Raw genomic sequence first — 13,519 nt, forward strand, 5'->3', positions numbered from 1 at the left:
TTAGCTGATGCTGAGCTGTGCAAATCCTATAAGTTTGCCATCATCGGGGATATCTGAGCCTTCAACACCAGATGCCTGGAACACAAGGAACAGAGATCCAAATAGCAACACACATGCTCTGCCTCATGACTCACACCATGCTTAGTATCACTATGAGGTACAACAGACATAGTTTATAGAGGCAGCAGTTACAAGACAGTTTTGCACTGCAGCCAGCATCACCCGAAGTTAGAACTGAGCTTTGTTTTTGGGGATTTTTTGAGCTAAGAAGAGCTGGGACTGAAGTTCTGCCAGTATCTGCTCTGGCTAGGGATACATGCACTGAACAGGGAGAAAAGAATAGCTTATTCAGGGAAAGGGTCAAAAGTAACATAACTGATGGCCTCACTGCCTATAAAATGGTTACACCCTTGCTTTATCACTATAGTTATCTATGCATTTCACTATTTGCTGTTATCTCTCCTCCTCTAGCCTTTCTTCTCTGCCTTTGGTACTCCCCGTCACCCTTCTCTTCTTTCTCTGACACTCTCCTCCTTCAAGGAGTCACTGACATTTTTGCCCACTTAGCTGCCCTGACATATTTTTGCCATTTCCAGGCCTGTGTAACTTCCAGACCCAGAAAACACCCTTCTGTAACATTTTTGTACGCTTACAGGTCAGGCAAGGGCAAGGGAAGCTCCATGTTAGCACATCATCTGACACAGCTATTTAAGCCAGGTCCTGCTCAGAGGACAAGATGGGAGCCTGCATTGCCTACTGTTAGACAACCAGTAGGAAGCTTTGGAAAGGAGGTTTTAGAGTGCATGCATTAGATGCCCACAGTAGACACCACAAGCATCTATATGCAATGTTTTATCTTTGCAAGTGACAGCTTGTTCAATTAGGGAACAGGAATAAATACCAGTTTGAAAGTGACGGATCTGTTGGCTTGAGGCTCTTCCACAATTTTCTGCAAATTAGCTGCAACTGAAATCACACAAGAAAAATGGGCAAATATTAGTTCTGGCCAGAGAAAAACCATCCCAAACTCATAAGGTCTCTTTATATTAGTTGAACTTAGAACAGTTTAAAATGATACAAAAAATTTTGGCCTCTGTTAGACTCAGTTTATTTAAATCTAAAGATTTTTGTTACAGTGCTTCTTTTGAAAAAGTACTTTTTCCCCTCAAAGTCTAATTAGTAGTAACAATTTTCCAAATGCGCCTGAAAACCCATTTACTTTTGCACTAGCAGCCTTTCCAGATATTGCAGGAACAGCTTTGCTTTCTGTAGCTGAAATATACGGGTGCTGTTAGCAGTTAAAATCCCACCTGTTGCACAAAGGGGGCATGTTTATTTAGGAAGCTGTTCTTGGATGCAGTTATTCATATGCACTTGAGTGCAGCAGCAACACATGCTGTTGTCTTAGCCCAAGTGCACTGCATGCAATAGTGCTTCATACTTCCTTCCACAGCCTGCGTTAAAACAAAAAAGCCTGGCTGATTCCAGTCCCAAACCTCTCTTTGTGCAGAACCTATCAGCAGTACAGGCTTGTGAAGCAATTTGGCAGTGCCTACGTCAGATGAGATTGATTTAGTTAATGCACTGATTAACTTTCATTTCACATTACAGGGAACATTTGCTTTGTAATCCTTTCAACTAGACCCTATTCTTGTGAACCAAAGATTGCCTAAATATATTTAGGCACACTGGAATTACCAGCAGTTTCGTAGAGCCACTGGGGTAGAGAATCAAGGCCATGGAGAACTCTCCTAGCACCCACTCATCAGGTCATGTTAAAGATGCAGAAATGACTGAAATGGTTCGAGCAGAAGAAACAATTGATAATTACCTATTACCAGATCTCTGCCATCAACAAGCCCTGCTGAAATTAGTTCTTGAGACACACCATCAGCAGTATCTGTTGGGGAGAAACACAGCAACTGGTTACCATACAAAAGAAATGTCCAGCTGACACAGGTCTCACACAGAAATCTAGAAGCTTGTACAAAAAAATAAACAGCAAAAATGTTATTTACATGAGACAGTGTATGCAAGCTGCAGACTTTCATTTCAAGTTTAACTTTTCTAATGCTGACCAAAAAATGTTGTCTGTACTGAGCTGGAAAAGTTCTGTTTTCTGAGCTGCAATGACTGTGCAGTTCCAGGCTTGCTCCTTTTCCCCTATTCTTGTCAGGGCAAATCCTGAGGCTACTCTAAACTTTCAGAGCCCTTGGCCTTCACAACCACCTGAGATGTTCCCTTCAAAATCAGTAAATAAAGTAAGTCCACTCACCCAATTCAGGGCACTCCTTAAGTACACCCTATTGAAGAGGTGTCTTTCAATGTGTAGTGAGACAGCCTAAAGGACAACCTGCTGCAAGCCAGACATTTACATAGGCAAGTTCTAGGCTTGTATGTCTACTCCACAATAAAAGGGTGACTTGGTAGGGAGACAGATCATTCACGTGGAAGGGGAAAGCCCAGCAAACTAATAATTTGTGGATGCCCCTTCTCTAGAGGTGTTCAAGGCAGGCCAGGTTGGATGGGGCCCTGGGCAGCCTGGTCTGGTATCAAATGGGGAGGCTGGTGGCCCTGCATGTGGCAGGGAGGTTGGAGATTCATGATCCTTGAGGTCCCTTCCAACCTGGGCCATTCTGTGATTCTGTAATATCTCCATTGCTATCTTCTCAGATCAGTTCTTCTCCTAGCTATTAATTTTCAATATGGGATCAAAAGTCACAGAAGGGAAAGGGGAAAACCACACACTTCCATACGTCAACCAGCCTACTGCTTACAGCAGTGCAGTAATTCAGTTCTGAGCTATGCTTCCAGACTGCAAGCTAAAATGCATGGAATGGCTGTAACTCAGTCATACTTGTAACAGTTTTACATGAGAGGCCTCTTAGCTGCAGTGCTCAATTGAGCTAACAGCTCAATCATAAGTCAAGCCTTGGAATACCTGTGGGAAGGCACAAGAGGCAGACAATCTCACAGCATCTCCATACACACAACTGAACAATACTGAACACAAAAGGTCCCTTTAACCAAACCACCCTCACGCACCGGAATGTCACACCAGCTCACCTCTCCCTGGTGTAAATTCAAATCGGATATCATTGAGTTCTTTCTTTGAATTCCTGTGGGAAGAAGAAAACGTTGTATGGAAGAGAACATTTCATTGCACTAAGCAACGTTCAAGAGAACACTGTGCTACCAGCAAAGAATTGGTCTGTGAAGAAAACTCAAGTTCACTATGCTTTTCCTCCCTGAATGGCAGAAGCCGTTCACTCGGCTGTGCGTCTGGAAGCCAAGCTCTCAACACCATTCCTGTCTACTTCACAGAGCATGGAGTGGGCAGAAGTTTACAATATGTGAGTGTCAGTTCTCTGGTACAGTGCCACACTGTTGTTCCACTGTCAGCAACTCATAGCTATGAGCAGCTTTGTCCCTGGAGCATAACGTTCAGAGGAAGCAAGCACTCTCATTCTGTGGATGCAGCCACCCAAGAACAACTGTGATACGATGCTCAGAAGAACCAACCAAGTGCCCATCTGCAACCAAGATGTCCATGGAAGCAAGAGGCAGATTCCTTAAATGAGAAATGATGGTAGAGTGCACTTATAACCATTTTTCTGCCTTTTCCAGGGACGTGACCCAGAACCCATGTCTTGAATTGGATAAAAGCTCTTCAATCTCAGAACTAGCCGACTGAAGTTGCGCTGGATTATCTGGCTATTGAGGCACATGGCCAAAATCCCTGGATCCCTGACCCTCTTTTGGAGAACACAGCTTCCTTCCCGGACTATCAGAGTTTAGGGAGATGTATTCAGGTATCAAAACCTTCTTCAACTTAGTTCTTGTCAAACTGGAGAAGCCAGTGAGATGAAAACTGCTTTTCTTAGTCCCAGTTTCAGACGGTGAATAGATCCAAGCTGACAAACAATACATGGCTGTGGCTTTTCAACTAGAGGGCACACAAGATGCACTACAGAGTTCTTCCAGTGTCCCTCTCTACAAAGACTCACTTTGACATAAGAGATCAGTTATGTGTCCTTACCTTAACCTTAGCACAAGGCTGATGGGGACTTTTGTATCTTCCTGTACCGGAGCTGCAGCAGGGGCAGGTGGGGCCTGCAATAGGATTATGTTATTTTAAAACAGACTAATGCTTCCTTTCTCTAGCATTAAAACTAGCAATAGACTCAATCAACTATGAATAAAAATAAACATTTGACTCATGATTGGAGTCCTGACAATACAATGAAAATCAAGACAGAATGAAACGGGAAAGCTCTGTGCTTAAATAGTAAATCAGGATGTTCTCTGCAATTGTCTCTAGAAGAAGAAATACTACACAACTTTATGAAATGTCAAATTAGCAGGAAACTTCAGAGTAGATGCTAACTGTAAAGAGAGTGCTTGTTTTGCCTCAAAAAATTAAGGTTTTCAAGCACTCATCCTCATCATGAAGTGCCTGCCACTCATCAGGCACTTCAAGACCTCCTGCATTTTAATCTCTGCCCCAAATATCTGACTTACAAATGTGATACAATTGTGAAGAGTACACAGGAAAAAAATTAATTGGTAGATTAGGATATACTCCCAATTACTTTTTAGTGAAACTGGGGGCTTTAGGAGTATCTAGCTACTTATTTTCACTTTTAAATTAGTTCTGAGTAATTACTGGTACCTGCAGTCAAAGCATTTTATATTGCTCAGCAGCAGATTTCCAGTAGGAAAGATCCATCTTTATAGCACTTGTGATACTTCCAGTGAAGAATTAATTATTAATCAAACTCCACAAAAAAAAGCAACCAAAAACCCACTCTAACTGAAAAAAGTCAATTACTCTTTCTCTGTACAAATTATCTGTGCTGCACACGCTGAGCTAGGGATTTTAAATCTGCAGTAACAGGACAGACAAAGCCTAGCTGAGAATTTAAGCCTAGAAATCTTGACCACGTTCTTTCTTTCATCCAGATCGTCTGCTTTTTCACGAGAGAAAACTATCACCCTCTGTTTCAGAATCATATTCTACTCCATCTGTTGGTGCTCTTCTGCCACCAATGCAGCTCAGAGCTACTGACCACAGTCTGGGATCTGCTGAAGCTGTAAGCTTTACCAGTGAAAATAAGCAGAAGTTTATAGAAAGCACAGAGGTCTGCATAAAGGGAGTGAACAAGCTACAAGAACCAAAGGAAAGCTATAAGGAAGAACACCATAAAGTTCAACATAGGACAAGCTACCAATAAATAAGCTATTGGGCCATAGTGGCAGGGAACAGGATATTCTACTAGTGAAAATCAAAGCACTTTAATTGAGGCCAACATGGCAACATCAATTTCCTGAACTGATGAGTCCTGGCCTTCACTGTTGCTCTGGTGTTTCAACTGCTGCATAGAATTCAGGGATTAGATACTGGCCTTTTTTTTTCCCCCCCCCAAGAGATGTGAAAGTTTGATTTAAGCGTTAAAGCTACTTCTAACATAGCCAAGAATGTGACAGATCTCATCTCCACTGTTTTTGTTTAATGACTAATGCAGTGTCTTTAATGGTTTTGTAAACAGGAACATGAGCTGACCGCAGTGAAGCGATGTACGTATCTTTTCTCCTTCTCTAAAACAAAACAATGAAATGTTTCTAGGAAGGAGCAAGTCTAAGTTATTTTTCTGACCAACACTGCCAAGTTTCTTCCCCCTGCATCTGCCAGTGGGTGATGCTACCTTGGACCCATCCAACAGAGACAGCTTCTGCCCATCAACAAATATGAACATTAGTGTCTTTTATGAAGAGGTGCCATCACTCAGGAGTTTGGCACACTCTGCAGTGCTTAACCACAAGAAACGTTCCAAGCATCTCCGTAATTATTTAGTTTGGCCTTTTTTCTCTTTTTAACACAAGTTAGAGCTTCTTTCCAATTTTGGCATGTCTAACTATATGAACTAAAACCTACAATTTGTAGTGATACAGTTAGAAATTAATTGTGGGCTTGTCAAGCTTTTAAATTCCCAATTCTCCCCTCTCAGCTTGAAATGGATTTGCTTGAAAATACCGCAAGATTTAGAGTTCCCCAAAGACAGAGTTTCTCTGCTATTTTTGACTACTACGAAGACAGTTAAAACCTAGGTCCCCTGTCCCTCCTTTGATGCCTGGAGAACTTACACATGCTAGTTTCTTCCTTTCATTTTTTTCTCCATTCTAATCCCACAGACTGCAATGATGATGGAGCAAACAGAATCAGAACCTGTTTGTGGTGCACCTTAAAAACTTGTCCTCAAACACCAGGAACAAGCAGCTGCCACTGAAATTACTCTCCCTTCTTACCTTTAACCTTACTTTAAAGCAAACACTGCACTCCCTTAACGGCATAAAAACATAAATCACTGCTCACCCACAGTGAAAGTTTCACCAGAAGAACTGCTGAGCTCACATTAGCTGTCTTCCTTTTACAAGCTACCAGGCCAGCTGTCACTTCTATGTAAACAGCAGCACTCGTGCAACTCCAGACAAGCAACTGTCAAGGCTTTCTTTCATTTCATCATGTCTCAAATTGAATGGTGAAGTGTAAAGCTGAAAGGCAGTACAAAAGGTTACTGATCTTACCTGAGCTGCTGCTGGGGCTGCTGGAGGAGCCTGACTAGGTGCAGGTACAGCAGCCTGAGGTTGTGCAGGTGGTGGTCCTGCAGCCTGAGGTAGTTGAGTAGGTGCCTGTGCTGGAGCACTGAGTGAAGGAGCTGAAGGCTCAGCCGATGGGAATAGCTGTAGGCAAAAGGTGTCTGAATAAGAATAACTCAAGAGTTTGGGCTTGAGCCTACTTATACATCCTACTAGCCAGACAGTCAGAATAGAGTAACTCTGCTAGTTGTAAGGCACTTTAGCATCTATCAATAATTTATGTTTGTAAAACAAAGGTCAGAGTCAGAGCACTTAGGTATTCAAGTGAAAACTACCTTTCTACACAGCACCAGTTCTTCAAAGCATATAAAACAAACTCTTTGGGACTGCACTTACTAAAGATAGTCCCTTATCAAGAAAACGTATACACAATTTAACTGTGGAGAGAGAGAGGAGAGTTAAAGTTTAACCTTTTTGCTGTTCTTAACTCCAGATATTTGAAACAGAATAATTGGTTTTGGCATGATGGCCAAAGAACTCGAAACTTGATGGCACTTCCGCAGTGCGCCCTCCAACTCACTCCACAGTTATGTAGGAAACATAACTCACCTTGGATGCTTAAAGCCTGGGAATTAGATCTTCAAACCACAATATATATTAAGGGATGTATCACAATGGAGACATTCATCCCAAATGGATTATGGATTCATTTTTGATTTCAGAGTTAGCTTAAAATTATACCACAAGATCTGCAGTCTTTCTTGAGACTTCCCTTCATAATCAATTGTTGAAAACAGATGAAAGTAGAACAAATAGGGAAAGGAAAGACACAGTCCATGCTCTAGGAAATAAGCAGTCTCTATTACTGAAAGATAAGATATACTAATACTCCTAATGTAAGAAGCACAGGACACAGCTGAATGCAGATTACAAACTGCAATTAAGTTTTGTTTGCAATCAAATACTACTAGAGATTTATTTCACAGTTTTGAGCAGAGATTCCTACTCAGTGTATTTATGACAGAAATAATAAGAAGCTACCATATTTGGGAAGACATTCACATTTAATATTTACCTCTGAATTCTGTACAGGTTCTTTCACTCTGGGAGACTGGAAAAAAAAAACAAACAAACAAGAAAAGGTTGTCACTGCCTTGACAGAAACTAAACTTATCAACTAGGACTTGTCAGAGTTGTACTGAATGTATAAAACTTACTGTTTTTTTTTTTAAATTACACATAGATATTAAGATGTACAATGAAATGAAAGCCACAATTTGGCAGCAATCTAATCACACTATAATATCCAGAAACACACAGTCATGTCTCAGGAGCTATAGCTGGCATACAGTGGTACACAGTACATAAGCTGCTCTAATTGTTAACCAATATCAAGATCAAGCATTCTTCAAGATAACTCAAGATCCACTCAAACTGCTTGTGCAAGGTCCATTCTAAGCTACCCAAATCTCACAGAAAAAGATAAACAAGAGGTCTGCTTTATAAAATGCCATTAGGAAACACATCCTTTGCTGATATTTAGAGAACTTGTTTGCAAGCTAACTTGCTTAAACCATACAAAGTCTTGAGAAAAAAACAACAGCCTTATATATGCTGCTTCATAGAGAAATCTCCTTCCTGCTTCTCCTTGCTCTTGGACTCTGCATGATGCTATGCTCTCCCTGAGAGAGAGCAGAAAACTGACAGCTATGCACAAGTTCAGCAGTGGAACAAAAATCAGCGTAATGGGAAGGAAAGTGCAGTCAAAGCAATGTGGTCAATCTTTGCTTATCAGTAAACAAAGACAACAAGCATCAATTATTTCACATGGACAGAAAGGAATTGCCAAGAATTCCTGAAAAGCTCTGCAATTAAGATAGCCTGCATTTTTGGCTTCTAACAGGTCCAATTACTGTACGGAGATTAGATAGGTCCACACTGGGATTAACAAAATGAGTGTTCTACACCTAGTGCCTAAAAGACAGCCTGATATGAGTCCGACAGAACAAAAGTTATCATGCCACTAAACCAGGGGCAATTTATGCAACAGCCAATGCCAATGACTTAACAGGTACAGGTCAGGACAATTTGTAATGCATGACCCAGAGGCATCTCACTAGAGAAAAAGAAATAGTCTTACTCAGAGAACAGCAATTTGCAAAAAGCCATCTGGACAGAAGGAGAAGGAACAGCTCCTTCACAGTGACTAATTGCAGACAGCGTCAGGAAAAAGAAGTCATGCAGCTGGAAAGGTAAACGCTGAAATCCAACCTGGAAGGGTAAAGGCTGAAATCCATCTTGATGTGTTAAGCCTTCACTTGACAGCAACCAGGCAAAGATGAAAAATACGGCATTGCTCCCACAGGTAAATAGCAATGCTCCACATCTGCAGTCCACAGCTTTAGTGCTGTTCTCTCAGGCAGAAAGTTCACATCCAAGAGCACCCGGGTGCCTCAAGGAATAACTCAGAGCTTGTCCAAAAGATCAGTGTGTCAGACACTGGACAGACAAGCATGGGACACAAGCCCTGCCCTGCAGCTAACCAGCCCAGATAAAAGGCAAACAGAGGTAAACTGAGGAAAAAACATGAACAGGCAGAATGGAAATAAGAGAAATATTAGAATACATTTACTTAAGGCTCAAATAGGATGATTGGAGGGGACATGCTTAAATATACATGCACACAGGCAGAAAACTTTTTTAGTGTTAATGTTTGTCTGCTTTCTGGTGCAGACTCAGCAACATATTTGTAAAACACACACTTTATGTATTAAATCCACCTTGTTTTTTCTGTACAGTGGAAACTGACAGCAAATACAAACTATTTATGTAAAGCTTTCATAGAAGATAGTAGTGAAGTACTTCAGCAAATAAAGTCAGCCAATAAGCCATCCTTTAAGGCTGACAGCAGTAAAACTCAGGTGCAGCAGGAATAAATAAAGGCTACATTCCAAACTCACACTATTCACCAATTCAGTAAAACTGTGAAGGGATTACAGGCAGGTGGAATTGATGTGGCATTTGAAATATGGTCAGAACACAGAATTAATACTCCATAACATCACAGTATTTGTAACAAATGTTTGCAATTTAGATCCCAGTCTAAAAAGGGGATCAAATGGAAGAGGTGCATAGGGGCTCCTGTGCTTTTCCCTCTGGGCTGCACAGATGCCCAGGGTCCAAAAGTGAAGGCCAGGAACGTCCCAAATTAAAGAGATGAGAAAAGACTGTAGTACAAGGAAATGTGCCAAAGCTCCAAGAAAAGCAAGCAAACAAAGTAACTTGAAAAGGAGCTTGTAAACATGTGCTTTTCTGTGTAAAAGGAATGAAACATCTAAGAACTGTTCAAAACACGGTAAGTGGGATTAGTTGATAGGATTCTGACAAGATAGAGCAAGTTCTAATTAACCTCTGAAATAGTTAGGGTTTTTTACAGTATTCCATCCTACAGATTGATTGTATTTTAGTCTGTAAGAGAGATTTAGAGGACTTGAGCTTATAAAGAATTTCAGTAATACCCACCAGGAACCAAGAGATCCTCCTTAACTGCAGGAAGGAGTGGATACAGTGAGCTCTTAAAAGTCACATAGCTGTTAACACAAATTATTACATGGAATTGGTATACTAACAGCTATCTGAAAAACCTATGACTTCAAAGATGCTAAAGGAACTAAATATGTCTTCAAATATTAAATTTCTACATAGATCACACCAGCAGAAGGATGAGAAAAGTGGAAGCTGTTAAGGAATAAATGCTTCAAACCCAGTGTGGTTTTTTTTCCATATTGAAGATCTTCTTCTAGATACCCTCTCCTATCTCAAGAACTCAGCAGAACAATTGAAACGCACTTCAAGCTGCCTACTTCACTGAGAAGGAAACACATAACACAAGAAAGCCACTACAGTGAAAATTCTGCACTGCTGGCTAGAGGGAGGAAGACTATGCATGTCTCATTTGCGTTCCTAGGGGATAGGCTGCATGTGTTGTGGGGACAGGTGTGTAGCTGGCGGGGATTTTCAAGTGCCAGACCAACTCCCTGTTTGCAACTTCAGGGATGCAATGGGATTTTCTACTAGGGATTAATAGATCTCAGTGTAACCGAGAGTAAAGAACTCGATTCTGTTTCAGACATCAGCCATAAGAACAGGCCACATTGATTCCAGTTCCATCTTGAAGAGTGCAGGACAAAATCTCTCCTGACCCTTCCAGAAGAAAGCACCTCAAACAGACAGCAGCCTTAAAAACAAAGAATACCTAAGCTCAAGTGAATGAGCATGCCAAGCTGGGAGCATGCTGTCTGAATTCCTGCTCTCAATTATGCTCTACATCCCTGAATTAGACCAGCTGTGCCCCAGAACGACTACAGAAAAGAAATCAGTAAGAACTTCAACCTTCAGTCTGCTTTCTCTGGTTTGGCTGCAAACTTGAGGGGAGGGATAACAACAACTTACTGCACATCATGCTTAGAACAAAGCTTGATCCATGCCAGGCATATTTAAACATACTACAGTTAGAACACAACACAAAGCTGTTGGAGTCTGAGGACCCACCCTGAGCTGTGAAATTGCTGCTCTGCCTTCCTCACTTTCTTCATCTAGTTCATCATCACTCCATTCCCAGCCGCCATCCTCAGTCTTATGGAGACGCCCGCTGGATCCTGGGACCCTCCTCACCTGTTCAGCACAACGACAGAGAACACACAGGTCAAGGAGATTGCTTCTAGAGTTGTTTTGTTTTAAAAGGAGAAATGCATCTTCAGTCAGCGTGTTCAAATGTTTAATAGAACATCTAGCTATATCTAGGAAATACTGCACTACAATCACGCTCATTAAAAAACTAGTACAGTTGTAACAGCAAGAGCCCAGCAGCTTTGCAGTACCTTTTTGGATCTTTCAGTAATTGTTGGTGCTCTCTGTAACATCTTCTCTTGTAAAAACTCTTTATTCTGCAAAAGAAAAAAAGGAAAATAACTAAACATTCACACTGCTAGAAATGCCCTTTGACTCCTTCAGGGCATCTGATAATTAAGCTGTTTAAAATAATTTCTGATAACATAGTTTGTTATATACTTCACCCTCTTTTCCTCTCAAAGAGAGATCAACTCTAAGGACAATTTTACTGCTATCTTCCTTTGTACCACAACGTATGATGCTTTATCCTAAATACCTTCTAAGTTAGTAGTTGCATTTTCCTTATGCAGATGATAAGAAACTGACAACTGAGGAACTGAGCAAAACTCTGTCTGATTTACTGGAGAACATAGCTGTGCTCACTGCATAGCAGCATCTGATATCCTGCTCTTTGCAGGTACCACAGCACCTGGATCTAAGCCACACTGCTGTTTCTTACCCCTACATTTATGCCTGTCTTACCAAAGGCACTTCTCTGAAGTCAGACAGGCAAGGACATGGGAATCCCTACCCACAGGCATAACAGGACCCAGGTATTGGGGCAGCAGCAGTTTGAGTGGCTGGAAAAGTGTGCAACATGTGATGTTAGAGCAGGAGCAAAGGCAGCAATCACAGCAGGTTAAATACTGGAAACTGCTGTAATGATCTACGGCATTGCATTTCCTTATGACACACACTGCCACATTTTGATACGTGGCTTTCAGCACTACCAAAACATACTTTACATTATATAAACTATCTTCACATTTGGTTCAAAAGCGTATAGAAGTTGGACTTTCTCATCCTCAGGTTACAGCTGTCAGTTTGGCAGAGGCCAATGGCTGAAGGCAATTTAACATTGAGCACTGACTAGCACGCATTATTCCCTCTGGGTTTAAGCACTGCCTCATTTACAATCATGTTTTTCTATCACTGCCTATGCAAATATGTGACTCTGTAGCAGCTTAATGAAAGCACGAAGGCAATTTTATACACAATGAAGTACAACATGAACTAAAACTGGCATCAGCCAAGTACAGAAAGGTTAGCAATGTGTAAGCCATCTCCCTGTCACTTTGGACACCAAGCGTGCTCTCAGTAAACAAGCTGCAAGCAAATCAGTTGCCTAAAATCCCATTATGATAACATAAAAACTCTACATGGCTACTGTACACATCTTAATCTGAGAGCTGAGACCTACTGTCATTAATTGCTGACCCCAATGCTCTATCAGCTACCTGTGGATACATGCTCAAGCAGTTTGCTTCACAGCTACGAATGGGAATTTCCTGTTATTTTACATCATGAGATTTTCACTTTCTATCTCTATAGCATGAGGCAATTTTCCACACAGCGGGGGTCTTATTCACTGTTTTGCATACAGACTTATGCAGACAGGTTATAGTTTACTAAAATATAAATATGAGCTCCATTTACTGCCAGACACCTTTATGTCTGGACACACAGCAAGAATGGCACCATTACAAGGGAAGGAAAAATCCTCAAACCCACCGAAAGGCATTTAAATGCTGAAGAATTTCTAAATAATTTATCCTAGTAGTGGCAAACACAAGGAGGTACAGAAGAGAGATTTAATTTTGTCTGTTCACAATGACCCATTCGACTCATTCAGCAATTCTGGCCTTCTGGAACAGCTCACATTCACATCAGTAAAGCTTTCACCATCCTTCTGACCAGTCCCCCTCTACAACCTCTGCACAGATGAGCTTCAGAAGAGTTTCCTTACCTTTGCTTTTGTGAAAAATTTGTGCCTTAAAAGTTCTGCTGCTGTAGGTCTGTCAATAAAAACAGAAGAAACACTATAAATTTCCATTTCAACTCAAGTCTTACAGATTGCTGCACCTCATAAGGGCATCACCTCCTGCACCTCCTAGCTGCCCTAGGAGTTAGTCAGTGTAATCAAACATTCTTTTAAGTGTCAGTGTATTCGGAGCAAAGCCTACTGTGAGTTCACTCAGCAGAAAGCCCTGTTCCTATTCTTACAGCCTAGCTGACAGAATCACAGAAGCAA

The 13,519-nt window shown here is 41.3% G+C and overlaps 1 protein-coding gene across 1 annotated transcript in view; it reads right to left on the reverse strand.

Annotated features, from left to right (window-relative positions):
* OXSR1 (oxidative stress responsive kinase 1) overlaps positions 1-13,519 on the reverse strand; it is a gene marked incomplete at both ends in the record, with an annotated part of 86,629 nt that continues 73,110 nt past the window's right edge. Inside the window, 10 exons of the mRNA XM_079538413.1 lie at positions 1-75; positions 902-966; positions 1,832-1,900; positions 3,067-3,119; positions 4,040-4,113; positions 6,586-6,741; positions 7,673-7,708; positions 11,149-11,271; positions 11,478-11,543; positions 13,235-13,283. Of these exons, the coding sequence (XP_079394539.1) occupies positions 1-75; positions 902-966; positions 1,832-1,900; positions 3,067-3,119; positions 4,040-4,113; positions 6,586-6,741; positions 7,673-7,708; positions 11,149-11,271; positions 11,478-11,543; positions 13,235-13,283 (766 nt within the window). The remainder of the gene's footprint in view (positions 76-901; positions 967-1,831; positions 1,901-3,066; positions 3,120-4,039; positions 4,114-6,585; positions 6,742-7,672; positions 7,709-11,148; positions 11,272-11,477; positions 11,544-13,234; positions 13,284-13,519) is intronic.

The sequence above is a fragment of the Tetrao urogallus genome, assembly GCF_951394365.1.
Source record: "Tetrao urogallus genome assembly, chromosome: 7".
In the NCBI taxonomy this organism is placed as follows: Eukaryota; Metazoa; Chordata; class Aves; order Galliformes; family Phasianidae; genus Tetrao; species Tetrao urogallus.